We start from the raw sequence: 14,373 nt of genomic DNA, 5'->3' as shown, positions 1-14,373 counted from the left end.
ATACACATTAGAGTTTGAGATTTTCTTTTTTATTTATTTAATATACATAATTTTTAGACATGTAACAAGATTTTCGTTAGTAAAGACTTTGTTGCAATCTTATGACATTCGTTTATTTTCCTTGTGAATTTTATAGAATTTCTAATACTATCGCTTATGAAACATTGATTTTGAATTATAAATTATAATGGTGAGTTTAATTTAAACATATGCCTTTTTTTTTAATTTACATATTCAAGTTAGGATTTCTCAAACTTAATTATATATATATTATATATTTTTTTTTTTTTTTATTTTTTTATTTGACCCTACAGTTCAACCGATAACCTACTGGTTGAACCAATGACCCCGTGACCCAGCTCATAGACCGGGTCAACATCCAGTCTGAGTTTAATAACTATGCTTGTAAATATATCTATATTACTATCATAAATAAATAAATAAATTTAAAATGATTTAGGGCCATTCCCCCACCCCCCATAAATATATCTTATTGGTGCATTAATCACTCTCCTCTGAACATAACTAATTCATCTCAAGCTAATTTTCCTCATCTTACACCCCCTTTAAGCAAGTTTTCTCATTTGAAAATTATATTTCCATGTATTTCCATTTATCCATGTTAACCTTCTTATTACGGTATAAATCATTTGTTCATGCTGCTAATCAAAAAGTGGCTCAAAATTACTCTCAGTAATCAGTCTGACTCTCTTACTTGCATTCTCGTTCTTTGCTGACTGAGTCTTGACTCTAAAAACATTTGAGAGGTTGCAGTTCTACTATCAGCAACCCTTGATTCCCACCAAGAAAAAAGAAATGACACCATCTTTGAGCTCTAACACATGCTAGAACTTGGTTGTGACATACTTCAGCTAGGGAGGTCAGCACTGTGACATGATTTTGTAAGGGGAATTAGGGGATCTGAGAGTGAGCCGTCCACAATGTGGTTAGCTACCCATTTGTTTGCAGCTTCAGTATAATGTACGCCATCCCAGCTTATGTGTTTTGAAGGATCACTGCAAGAAGCCGCAAAAACCTCAGTTCCATTCACTATTGATGTTTGCCAACATGCAGCAACACCTAAATGCCCACAACAATACCCAAGAGGACTAACAAAACCTGCAATTAATACAGAAATTCTGAGTGAGGATGGTGTTCGGTATAGACACACCAAACGAGTAGCAATGTTTCTTCTTTCTAGCTAGTACCCCATAGAAGAAGAATCAAACAGCTTGCTATTGCATGGAAGACAAATGAGTTGTACATCAGTGTAATTAGGAATTGTAAGGTCATTTGTGATATAACTTTTGAAGGAACTTATAAACTCAAAATGCCCATCTAGTAGCTCAAATTGTGGAACACATGCTCAAGAACTGTGAGGTTTTTAAGTTCAGAACTCAATTGATGCACGATTCTTGTGGGTGAGGTCAGACATCCGAGGTTTACCAAGGTCTTTGGGTCATGGATTCCTCTTCATAAAATAAAAAGAATGATTATAACTCAAATGATTACCTTGTTTCTCTGCCTCACTGATTAGAGTGTACTTAGCTGTGTAGATATCAACATAGATGAGCACTGCATGGTGGAGTTGGGTCCTCAGTTGGAAGACTTTGTCCTTAAGCTGCTTGTTGAACTCTTGAGCCAACTGATTGTAAGACTTTATGCAGCCATTTTGATCAGCCTTAAAATGTTTTGGACGATTCCATACAGCAAAAAAAGGCAAGCAGCCAATGGGACCGGTATTATGTATCCAAAATGTTCTTGCTCCTTCTTGGTAGAGTTTCTAAAATAGTTTCATAGACCAAAAATAAATAAAAAAAACATCAAATAAACAAGTACCGGACTTTAATTATACGCTTGAAAATTCTGATATAGAAAATGTCTACCTCACCTTTTGCCTTTTACCCTGTGAATAGGATTTTATGTTGAGAAGTTTTACCAATTTGATATAAAGCCAATTTTATATAATTAGAATCTGGAAAAATTATGCATACAGCTTCGTTTAACATTCAAGGTTAACTAATGTTTTTTTCCCCAATGAAAAAGATTAAAACCAGTGATGTATGGAGCATCTCATGTGATTTCCCTAAGCACATCCTTTAGAATAGAGTTTACCATTTCCCTTTTTACCTAGAGCATTCAGGGTGAAAAACTGTCTACACAGAGATAAGTAACAGAATTGTTGTCATTCTTAAAAGTTATTTCCAACCCTTGTTTTATTGGGTCATTGCACAGAACTCATACTTTTGTAAGATATTTAGAAAAGGCTCTCTCTTATGGGCTCAAATTAATTGGAAAATAATAATAATGATAATAATTGCTTAGGTCAAAACAAAGTTTGAACTGTTTAAGTTCAATTCTCAATTTTCCACAGTATGGCTCTAGGGACTTGCTAGGATTATGCCATGTTAAGCTGCAAGAAGCTACTTCTTTTATTCCTAAAATGACATTGGTCTTCATTAGAAAGCACTGAAAATAGAATACTGATTAACTACCATGTTCCAAAAGTTTAAGTTAGTGGAAAAGGTGAATTTAAGCACATAACCATTATTTTAAAACTTTTCCTCATGTATGAACCCAAACTTCCCTTCAATAAGTGAGAGTGAGACATAACACCTGAAATTTTGAAAATTTTATGGTAGGTAGAGTGGAAAGTGGAAACAGGTTCAAACTCAGACCACTTGTTGGTATCTTGATAAATTACCATTTGCTCCAAAAACTTAAGTGGCTGAAAATAGTGAATTTATAAAGTTAATAAATTACTGTTATTCTAACAAATACATTTAAGTTACCTTTACAGCCACAGCAAACATATCAATTATATTGGGGATGGATGCTCGCACTTGCTCCTCTGTAGTTTGTACAAGTCCAAAGTGAAGATCATTTTGTCCACTGTCCAATGTGTAAAGGGCCTTTGAGTAATCCTCTGGCCTTGGGAGGTTATTTTTAATCCAAGAACTTTTATCTGAAATCATATACAGGCATTACTAGAAAGTAAAAGGTCAAAAGCATTTCTCAGTACATGACAGCAGAAACTGTAAAAAAAAAATTGCTTTGCCTAGAGAAATCAGCAGTAGATCTTTCTAACCTTGGTTGAATGCCTCCTTGGTACGGTCTTTAAATTGTTCAAACTGCAAAAGCTGTATATTGAGAGATAAGGGGTTAAAACCTGCCCCAAATAATTTGGCATCAGCTGGCTGGATTGTAGACCCACTTGCACCAAAATTTGCTCCATGTCTAAAGTTTGGTTTTATAGAATCAAGATAAGCACTCAAGAAGGGAAGCCCCAGCTTCTCAGCTGTAGAAAATGGAAAACAAAGTCATCTTTTTTCTTTTGCCACATTAAGAAGACAATGAAACTGCAGATTCAAACCCAGGCTTTCCCCACATGACACTAGGTTACAAGATCCTAACCAAACAAAGTCATCAACATGGGTTGTATGTAGAACATCTAATAAGTTTTACATTACACTCTTTATGTTATGACATTATATCAGTACAAAAATTAGCACAGACAATCATCACCCGAGGTATGATCACCCCAAAGATAAAATGTATTCCATAAACATGGTTACGAGTCCAGCAAGAAATAATCCTATCATAGCAACACCCAAACTATCACATTCCATAGCCAAAACCAACAAAAACCAAGCCTTAATACCAAACTTTTGAGTTTATTACGGATCAACAGACTAGTTAGGATATGTTACATATATTTTTTTCGGCATTCCATCACATTCCATAGACCAAAAAAATAACTACCATATCCACTAGCTAGATTAGATTAGCTGATAAATGAATAGCCGAGAAGAGTATGCTTACCTATAAAGTCAATGATTAGACGCCCATCAGAATACCGACCGGAAGGTTTACCAGAGAAAGTATCACCATAGGGAGGGGGTAGCCGACTAAATGCTGCTGAGACACTGCCTGTATCTGAGTTTGAATCGCCAAAGTTGTAGATTGCTGGAATGTGACAATCCCATGATGGACCAACAAGTAATGAAGCAGCAATCAAAACAACTCCAATTGCTGCTGCTCCTACACCCTTCTTTATCCACCAACGACCTTCCAATTTCCCTCTGAAATGCCTAAGCTGGTGCATGGAATCCTCTTACTTTGTTCACTCTGACTTTCAATCAAGCAAGAAATATATTACATAAATCAAACTGAAATTTTGAACATGTAACTAGCGTATTATATGTTGCTGTTTTAGGCCTTATTATATATTGCTGTTTTAGGCCATTGGGAGCTCCATTGAGGAAGTTAAGGTTCATGATGATACATCATCCAAAAAGGATCAAGGGTTTGATGGTTCACATGTGGAAGGATTTAGTACAAGTTTACATAAGCATTTCCCCCACAAAAAAGAAAAAAGAAAAAAGGGGGTTTACATAAGCAGTGACATAGAACAATATGTACGGGTTTGATCATGCAAAAGTAAGTAAAATTTGAGTACGAATGCGAAGGAAAAAAACCAATATTTATACTTCATTTATTTTCCTATTCTTGCTAGGAAAGAAGATAAAACTAAAAATCTATTATTTTAAGTTCTTGCTGATGCTACATCAATTCTGCAAAGAAATTGAAACCGTAGAGTATGATCATGAGAATGAACTCAAATAACTGTAGTTTAGCTCAAAGGAGGAAATTTTTTTTATAAAAAAAAAAAAAAAAAAAGCACTTTACCTTAAGAAGCTTGGAGTACACTTGCATCAGGACTTCAACAGTTGCAGATTTAACGATTTTGGGAGACTTCTGAGTTTAATCTGAGAACACGTTGACCAATCTTGAACCACAAGGATCAATCATAGCATCTTTATACATTAATGTGAAATGTCCAATAGTATCACAAAGTTAGACAAGTTACTATTAGCCAATAATAATAAACAAAGTCCTAAGCAACTTAAAGCAAGTAAAGTAGACTTTTTTTTTTCCCCAAAAAGAGGTAAAGTAGATCTTAAAAATATATATAAAATATAAAAAGTAGGCCTTAAAATAAAGAAGCTGGTTTGGGAGGTTTCAGAGTCATCAAGATTTTTTTGTGGTGTACAAGTTTTCATATTGAAGTCCAACTGTCATGTTTGCCTCATTTGTTGGACTTGCTTCTTGTTCAATTAAAAAATGGAGTAAGAAGATAATGTAGTTTTTCTAGAGTACCCAATCCCATGTTACTGTTACTGTTTTACCATGCCAAGTTGCCAACTGGAGAGTGAAACAAAATGAATTGTGCATTAATCTGACGCTCTTACACACTTCAGTAGCGTCCAACACATACGACAGAAAAGGGGTCTCAGGGAGGAGAAACAAGCCTCTTCGCAAAATCAAAGTCAGTAAAAAGTACATGGATTTTTTTTTTTTAATTTAACCTAAGTGCGTGTATATATATATATGTGTGTGTGTGTGTGGATTTTGTGAATGTGTGCCCTATGGGCACACAATAATTAATCCATTTTGAAAATATTTTCTCAGAAATTGAAAAAGTATTTGACAGTTTTTTTAATTCTCGAGAAAATGTTTTCAAAAATAGATGGCTTAGGGCACACATTAACCGGACCTTATATATATATGTGTGTGTGCGCGCGCGCGCTCTTATTAAGGTTGGACTAACGTGTGTCTCACTTAATAAAAAATTTGAAAAAAATAAATAAATAAAATTGGCCCCACAACCTATAAGGCTGCCTAAAAAATGACATAAACCTAACTATTATCAATGCCCATTAACACAACCCTACATGTGTGTATATATGTATATATATACACACACGCAAAACTCTCTCCTAGAGACTAGAAATTCTGACCCTTGCTTCTTGTAGAATTACTATTATTAGGTCGCTTCTTATAGAATTACTATCTCACCTAGAATGCGTGGTAGTGAGTCCGTGAAGAAAATTGATTGTTTATATTAATGTTTTGACCAAAGATATTTCGATTGATTTTAATTGAGTGATGAGATTTTTTGTTCGGTAACCATGAAAGGATTAAGAATAGGATATCAATTAAAGCAATTGATTCTCTTCTTTTACTAATGGCTCTTCCGCTAAATGCTTTACTCAAAAACATAAATGGCAACTGGTGTAATGATCACAGACAAATCCTTCCTCAGACTGAACACCCCTACCATTTTTGTTAGGGGCAAAAAGAGAGCAAATACCTTTTATTAGGCCCGGATGCAAACAAACAAGTCCACATTGCTCCATTGAGTATTGAAACACAAATTAGTGAGAATGTATTTTGCCTTTTCTACTTTCGTAGCTATTCAACAGATTGAATTTGGGAGGAAAAAAACAAGAGAGAGATACATCATTGGCCTAAAGTTAGTGGTGACCAGTTAGACTGATATTGACAAGGAAAATCCAGCAAGCACCCCAGGCAACATAGAACAAAACTCAATTGAAAAACAAATAGGCAACATCATACCCACAGTAGAACAAAACTAACTGTATAACACTAATCAACATCCTCATGCACAATAACCAATTAACTGTATAACACTCAAAATGACTGTCACAAAAATAAACTACCGAGTCCCATAGTGTTCGATAAAAATTGAGTCCTACGAACAATACAGGCTCAATGTTGATTTAAAATAGACACAAAAAATGCAATTTTACATAGTTTCAAAATGTAACAGATTAAAGCATGAGTTCCCAGTGCCAGTACTCAATAATTGTTTGCTCTTACTCCCTAGAGCAAAATGAAGAAAACCAAGAATAAGTGAGACAAAAGATTATTTTGGTTCCATCTGTCAAAAGTAGAAGGTATCTCAACGAATCCATGCAAACTGTTCTTCACCACTTCTCCCTTGAAGTTGACCTGCAAAAATAACGAGTCCACATTTCATTATTGGCATTTTGGAACATTAAAACTATATTTTCCCTACAAAAGTAGTAGATCAAGCACACAAATTGTAGGGAAGGATACAGGCACAAGAGAAATGCGTGTGCAATTCTGAACATTTCTAACTTCCAGATTTAACAGGAAAAGATTTCTGACCATTCAAATTTAAGAACAAATGATTCTCACATGTCTTAATTGCCCCAAAGTTCTCGAGTTCTTGCAAGAATTTTCAGAACTATTTGATAACTTTTTGTCCAAGAAACATAAATAATATTCCCAACTAACAACTTATTCAGCCCAGTTGGCAAAAGTGAGCATGCCCAAAATACAACTAAAAATCGTTACAGTTCTAGAATCAGGGTTTTGAATCTCAACCAATTTCAGACTTCTCCCATTACATTTCTAGTACATTTAATTCCCAACTCCATTTCAGCTTTTGAAAATCACAATAATATTTTCAAAATTGAACATCTGACATCACATGTCACTTCACTGGCTCACACAGTTACTAGCTAAACTGGAAAAGCAAAGAGAAGAAAGACATAAGCAACGCAACAGAAAGTATATCCTTACCTGCCAAAGTCTCTGCTGCCTAGAAATCCTCTATCCCTGCCACCTCCAAATGATCTTCTTTCATCAGCAGGCCTTGACCACATATCCCCTGCACCACGTGATCGAGGCCTATCCATAAACTCCGTACTTCTCGTTTCCTCAAATGATCCAGATTGAGAAGGCAGCCTCTCAGCAAAACCAGCCACCCTGCCTGCTCCAGACCCAGGCCTGCCCGCTCCAGACCCAGGCCTGCCTGCTCCAGACCCAGGCCTTTCAACAGCTTTCTGCCCAAAGCGAGTTTTGTCATCCAAATCACGAGTCAGTGTTTCCAATTCCCTCTCTTTGAGACTTATTATATCATGTAAACTGGATTGGTCTCCACCAGACTCTTGTATAGATTCCCTGTTTTCTTTTGTGGAAGACTCTGTTCCAAGCTCCTTCTTTAAATGATCTATTTCTTCTTTCAATATCTTCTCCTCCTCTGTTTCAGGCCTGCAAATTTTTTTCCCTCAGAAATGAACACAAGTATGTTCATATTCATATAGATCCACAAGTCACATGCATGCATTTAATCCACCAAACAAAACTGGCAAACAGTAGTGTGCACAAGCAAGCATGGAGGAAACAAAACTCATTATAGGGCATCTAAAATCTGCTACAGGGAAAAGCTTCCAAAGTGACACATCACTTAAGAGATATTGATGGAAGCCTAAAGCTACAGAAGCTAAAAAAGGTTTTAGCAGATGGAAATAGTAGAATAGTATAGACTGAACTGAACATTAGAAAATTGTTTTATGAAGTTCAAGTCAGGATTTTCAATATGTGGTATATATAATCACAGAGGGATTCTCGGAATACAATGTTTTGAATTCCAGTTAAAAAGGGGGAAAATTCAAGCAAGACAAGCAAAGTTCAATAAGTGAACGGCTGATGCAGCTATGGGAGATTAATTTTCTGCTAATTTGAAATTTTGTCCATTCAAGATTTCTTTTGCCGTGTCAATGTGTGAAGTCCAAGTGAAGTAAAGTCATATGGTTTTCAAGGTCTAGTTATAAATATTCTTAGGTTAAAACAAATTTTTATCTGGATTGAGTTGAGTCTAGATTTATGTAGGAGATTCTAAGTATCTGAGGTTTATTTCCCTTTAGTACAAGTTAGTCTCTCATTACCTAACAAGTTAGTCTCTCACAGGCTTATCAAAAAAGAGTTAGTCTCTCACGGTGTGTTCTTTTATCCATTTCTCTTCTTTGTCGCTCTTTTCTTTGTCATTCGGATACCATTCACAGGTACTGTTCATATGAACTATTCCCATTTCTGTTCAGAATTTGTGGGTAGATTCAATTTTAGTTTCTTATCACCTCTTTTGCAACCCTGAATCAAAATTTTCCCCTTCCTCACCAAAACCCTAGTCATTTTTTAATCCTAATCCTTCTTTTTTAAGTTTTAAACCCCAAATCTACAAATTGTCCTAACCCTAAATGCACAAGCATATGTGGACAGCTTCCCTAATCTGTCCTATGTCAATGGCCTTATGCCCAGGAAAACCATGAAAAGTAGTATATGAGGGAAACTGGGAACCAGAATGGCATAATTAGATACAAAGATAAACTATTTCAAAGAACCAACAAAATGGTGACAATGTATAATCAATTAGGGCAGGTTGGAATAGATTTGTAGGGTATGTTAAGTATGCAGTAACGGAAGGTTTTGGCATGATTTATGGTGTGGCCATCAATCTTTGAAAAAATTGTGCAGTACTACATGGCAATTGACAAGGATGCATCAATTAGATCTTGTTAGGAGATAGTGCAAACCCTAGCTTTTCTATAGGCTTCATGAGAAACCAACTCCCAAGCAACCTCCATTTGGTATCCTATAGGTACAATACATTACTCTTTTCTCATTTTCATCATATCTTTCAAATCGAAACATCATATCAAAGATACATACTAATCAAATAACACTAATACCCCATGCTCGCCACTTCAAAATCAACTGTAGGGTAATAATATCCACTGTACTTTTAGCAGTGTTATCTTATACACATGGCTAGTTACGGATAAAAGAACTCTAACATTAGGGAAATGGATCTCTTTTGTCCCCAAAAGAAGAGGGGGGGGTTCAAAGCCCTTCAATATTTCAAAATTTTGTACCTAATTCACCAAGCTAATAAACAAAATATAAATAAGGTTTCACTGAAAGCACATGGAAGCCTTGTATAAAACTATGGTGAGTCATTCATCAGCTCAACATGGCTTAGGAGTTAGGATTTAGTTGCACCACAACTGAACACATCTAAAATAAATAAAAAAGTAATCTTTCTGGCAGATTAAGTGTGTATTGACAAGCATGCATATGTAAGAAGCAAAGGCCTACCTAACAGTTTGTGAAGGAAACCTACTTCCTTCCATATGTAGCATTACTATGGAGTATTAATTTGCTGTAAGTAATGGCAAAAGCTTTCCACTAAACATGTTTACTAAAATTTCATGATAAGTTACCAAAAAAGCAACTATCACAGTCTTTTTCTAAATTTACCAATGTTCATTCAGGCAACACCTGTTGGGTTATGCATTGGACAAGACAAAAATCTTAACGAAACCCACTTGTTGACCGATAACCAGACAAGTTACCTAACATGCTAATCCATTAACAGCTTCCTTAACTTTCAAAAGTACATGTCAAAATCAAATACCAAATATTGAGCTTAAAATTCGACAATGCAATACGAACCTGTCAACACTGCGGTGCTCCAATTCGAAATCTATCTTTCGCCAATCCTTGCCTCGCTCCTCGAGCAAAACCTCCCTAGGCTTGGCATCCCCAAATGGGTTCACCTTCGGCCTCGGCCTCACCGCATTCTCAAACGCCTGCAACCCCTGACCTTCAGACCGGTTAGACTGTGCACTCGAAGGCCTGCTCGAATGTGCACTCGTGGGCGTACTCCCTTTCTTCGCCTCAATTTCATTCTCCATCTTCTTCCAATCCAAACCCTTCTCAGCCAACACCTCTTCCCTCGGCCTCGCCGCCCCGAACGGGCTCGGCTTATTCGATTTCACCGGAGAAGCTCCATCCAAACTACCCGAATCCCCTTTCGGAGGATCCAATACCAACCTCGGCCGTTCCCGTTGTTCCCGGTCGGGAAACCCTACCCCTCTAGCCCATCGATCGGGTTCTTGACCCGAGTCGCGAAACCCTGACCCGAATGAGGAAGATCTAGAAGCAGAAGCAAGAGGAGGCGGAGCGGCAGCAAGGGGCTTCTTCGTATTTGCCCAGTTATCAACCTCGTCAGCCCTAGACCCGCCTCCGAGCGACCCGTACCGGTTCTGCCGACCCGAATCAACCGAAGGAAGAGGCTTCTTCGTTGATGCCCAGTTATCAACTTCGTCCGCCCTCGAAGGTTGATCAAAATCCGAAACCCTAGAAGGCGGTCCTCTACGCTCTTCATCAAATCCACCGTACTGTCTACGATTACCACCGCCGCCCCACGACCCGTCCTCGTCACGGTCCCTGCCCCGACCCGACGCAGACCGGGTCCCGTAATCTCTAAACCCACCCCCAAGCCTTCCGTGGCCGTACTGCATTTCCTCCGCCGAGCGCTCTTTCGGCCCAGTCGGCAGCCGAAGCATCTCCTCATGAGTCAACCGAGAATACTCCCCCGCTCCGCCGCCGCGAGACCCGGAAGGGGCGTCGGCGTAGAGACTGAACTCCGACAGGGTCATTTTCTTCTTCTTGGGCTTGGCGCTGACGGCTTCCCTGAGACTCGGAAAGCTCTGAGACGAAGACTCCGCTGACGTGGCAGTAGCCGTGGCTTTTGCCGCCGCCAACGCCTCCGCTTCTTTTTCCTCGGCTTCCGCTAGCTCCGCATCGGCGGCCCATGTTCCGATTCCACTCCCCCATGCATTCGTCGTCATTTTCGAAGTTCAAGATCTGAGAGAGAGAGAGAGAGAGAGAGAGAGAGAGAGAGAAAATAATAAAATGGAAAAAGTTTGGGATCTAATAATAAAATTGAGAAATGAGAAAAAATGGGTTTGGATTTTTTTTTTTTTGGGTTTTGGGTTTGAGCCTGGGCTCCGTTATTGGAGCCGGAGCCCCGAGAGCATGCGAAGAAAAGGGGATTACAGATGTGTGTCTGTGTGAGAGAAAAGAGAGAACATAAAAATTTGTTTGGTTGGCTTTTTTGAGAGAGTGAGAGAGAGGTTATAGGAAAAGGAAAACGAAAACGAAAACGTTTTGAGTTTTGGGGGAAAAGAAGGGGTGACGCGCGTGTGAGGAGCGTGGGTGCACGTCTTAAGAGGCTCTCCCCTTTTTTGCTTTTTTTGACTTCGTTTGTATTGGACGGTTGGGATGTTCTTTTGAATACTTTTTTTAATCTGTGGCCTTTTTGAAAAGGGAGGAGGAAATGAGGAATGGGAAAGTTTGTTTGTACGGATTCAATGGTATGAGCATTTTCTTAGTATATAAGAGCATCTCCAATGGTATATATAAAGGTAAAATATTGTCTATAATAAAGAATAAGATCATAAAATTAACCTCTAACAGCTTCTCTATACTTAGATTTTTTTTTTTTTTTTTGCTCATGAACAGTAGCTCATCAAATCCGATGGGCTACTATTCATTCTTCAAATGTTTTTTTCTATTATAATAATCAAATATTGAATAAAAAAAATATTGAAAGATGTGTAGTTATTAAAAAAATAATAAAGAATGAATGAAGAAATAATATTTAAATGAGATAGAGAATATGATAGATAATCTGTTGGAAAGTGTATTTGAAAAAGTAGGTAGGTAATAACTAAATGTTACTGTTCATTCTCCAAACAGTACAAAAATTTGAAGAATCTGCTGGAGATACTCTAAGTTATTTATAAAAAGTGGATTCTTTTTCGGTTACCACAACCATAATTTAACAGTCACCCTTGTTGCCACTGTCATTTTGCAAGTATAAGTATTTGTGAGGTGTAAAGGGTAAGGCTCAGGATTTAAGTTTTTAAGAAGAAATTTTACACACATATATACTTAGATTAAGCCAGAATAGAATTTCTATCTTGTATATAAAAAATAAAAAATAGAGGTAATTTATGGGAAAAGACTTTAGTTCAAAATTGATTTGGAGAAATTTGTGGTAATCGATAAAGGGAAAAATTTAGTTACAAAATTAATTGTACCTTAAGGTTACAATCTTACTCTCTATCCTTTTATTAGATGTGAATTTTGACAAATCCACCATTAAATAACATTTTCTTCTTATATCCTTCATACTTCCAAAATTTATAGAAAATTAAAGGTTAATAGCTATGTCATAAATAAATTTTTTAAATTGTAAGTTTTTGTAATTTAAAATTATGTATAAAATATAATTTTATAGATCTTATAGTAAATAATATCTAATTGACACAAAATTTGACATGTGTATTAAGAGCGTATAGAACATACAATCTAACAATTAGATTTTCAAAATATGTAGTAATATTAATGATATTAAATAATATTGTAATATGCTAAAACCGATTTTGAAGTTAAACTTTATCCTTGATAAAGTCATCTATGTGTACTTTTAGTAGTATGATATTAAATAAGTTATCATGTGACTTATTTAAATAATACATACTACCGCGCACCCTTGGTGCGGTGGTCACTTCATAAGTATAAGTGTTTGTGGGGTATGAGGGGTAAGAGCCGGGGTTCAAGTCTCTAGGAGGGAGTTTCACACACATATACACTTAAATTAAGTTAGAGTAGAAATTCTATCTTGTATCAAAAATAAATAAATAATAATAATACATATATTTGATTTATCTTACTACTACAAAATAAATTGTAGGAGGGTTTTTTTGAATTGGTTGGGAGGAAAACTTTTTTTTTTTTTAATATAATTTCTTAATGAGAGGCAGAGATGAGTTTGAGTGAGATCTTCCTAATTTGAGTAATATCCGGCTTTGAATCTATGTTTGAATTTTTATTTATTAAAATTTTTTAATGTATAATTTTTTTTAAAAATATTATTTTGAAAGTATAATGATAAGTTTATCACCTTTTAGTAAATTTTCAACCAAAAAAATAAAAACCCATACAAAACATTGAGATACTTAAAAAAAATATATAGGGGGTTATAATTTACAGTTATAATCTTATTCAATATCATTAACATTATTGCATATTTCAAAAATCTAACCGTTGGATTGTATGTTCTTTATACTCTTAATACATATGTCAAATTTTTATACCAATTGAATATTATTTATTATATCTATACTATCTATTAGAGGATTTCCAACTTTAGACTAAACTTTTATATGGTTCAGAAATACCCATAAATCTTACATTTGACAAGAGAAAACTTGAGGACAATTCGGTAAAAATATATCTCTAACTCCACTTAAAATGCCTACAAAATAGGACACTCTCCTACTAATCCATGTTTTCAAAATAAACTTATCCAAAATTTAAATTAAAAAAAAAATCATCACATGTGTGTGATAAGGCTAGTAATCTATAAGATTATATTTTATGCATAATTTTAAACTATAAAAACTTGCAATTTAAATAATTTATTGATCTTTAATTTTCTAGATATTTTACAAGTATAAAGAATATAGGAAGAAAATGTAATTCAATAATAGATTTGTCGAAATTCACCTCCAATAAAAAGATTGAGTAAGGTTGTAACCTTACAAGTATGGAAGATATAAAAATAAAATGTAATCCAATTGTGGATTTGTCAAAATTCATCTCCAATAAAAAGATATTGAATATGGTTTTAACCTTACAAGCATAGAGGATATAAAAATAAAAATAAAATGTAATCTAATGGTGGATTTGTTAAAATTCATTTCCAATAAAAAAATATTGAGTAAAGTTGTAGCTAAATTTTGTCCAAAAATAGGGTGTTGTAGCTAAATTTTGTCCAAAAATAGGGTTGAGTTGCCTTTTGAACTTAATTTTATATCATTATTTTAAGGGGTAATTACACATAACCCA

The 14,373-nt window shown here is 35.7% G+C and overlaps 2 protein-coding genes across 3 annotated transcripts; both read right to left on the bottom strand.

Moving 5' to 3' along the window:
* Positions 1-596: 596 nt before the first annotated feature.
* Positions 597-4,970, bottom strand: LOC142627134 (GDSL esterase/lipase At3g27950-like). Of its 2 annotated transcripts, none has more exons than XM_075800936.1 (6): positions 4,690-4,970; positions 3,823-4,128; positions 3,089-3,298; positions 2,793-2,965; positions 1,513-1,783; positions 597-1,119 (listed from the first exon to the last, which is right to left on the bottom strand). In XM_075800936.1, exons 2-6 carry the CDS (start codon positions 4,103-4,105, stop codon positions 869-871), a joined length of 1,188 nt encoding a protein of 395 aa, XP_075657051.1. In that variant the 5' UTR covers positions 4,106-4,128; positions 4,690-4,970; the 3' UTR covers positions 597-868. The 2 variants fall into 2 exon arrangements, with proteins under 2 accessions (XP_075657051.1, XP_075657050.1); XM_075800935.1 differs by having other exon boundaries at positions 3,823-4,132; positions 4,690-4,821.
* Positions 4,971-6,426: 1,456 nt separating this feature from the next.
* Positions 6,427-11,566, bottom strand: LOC142627771 (eukaryotic translation initiation factor 4B2-like). Its single transcript, XM_075801658.1, has 3 exons — positions 10,126-11,566; positions 7,414-7,884; positions 6,427-6,816 (listed from the first exon to the last, which is right to left on the bottom strand). The coding sequence occupies exons 1-3, from the start codon at positions 11,304-11,306 to the stop codon at positions 6,792-6,794; spliced, it is 1,677 nt and encodes a 558-aa protein (XP_075657773.1). The 5' UTR covers positions 11,307-11,566; the 3' UTR covers positions 6,427-6,791.
* Between the last annotated feature and the right edge of the window lie 2,807 nt (positions 11,567-14,373).

The sequence above is a fragment of the Castanea sativa genome, chromosome 3, assembly GCF_040712315.1.
Source record: "Castanea sativa cultivar Marrone di Chiusa Pesio chromosome 3, ASM4071231v1".
In the NCBI taxonomy this organism is placed as follows: Eukaryota; Viridiplantae; Streptophyta; class Magnoliopsida; order Fagales; family Fagaceae; genus Castanea; species Castanea sativa.
Note: the sequence above shows the minus strand (reverse complement) of the source record. Positions and strands in the feature narration are given on the sequence as shown.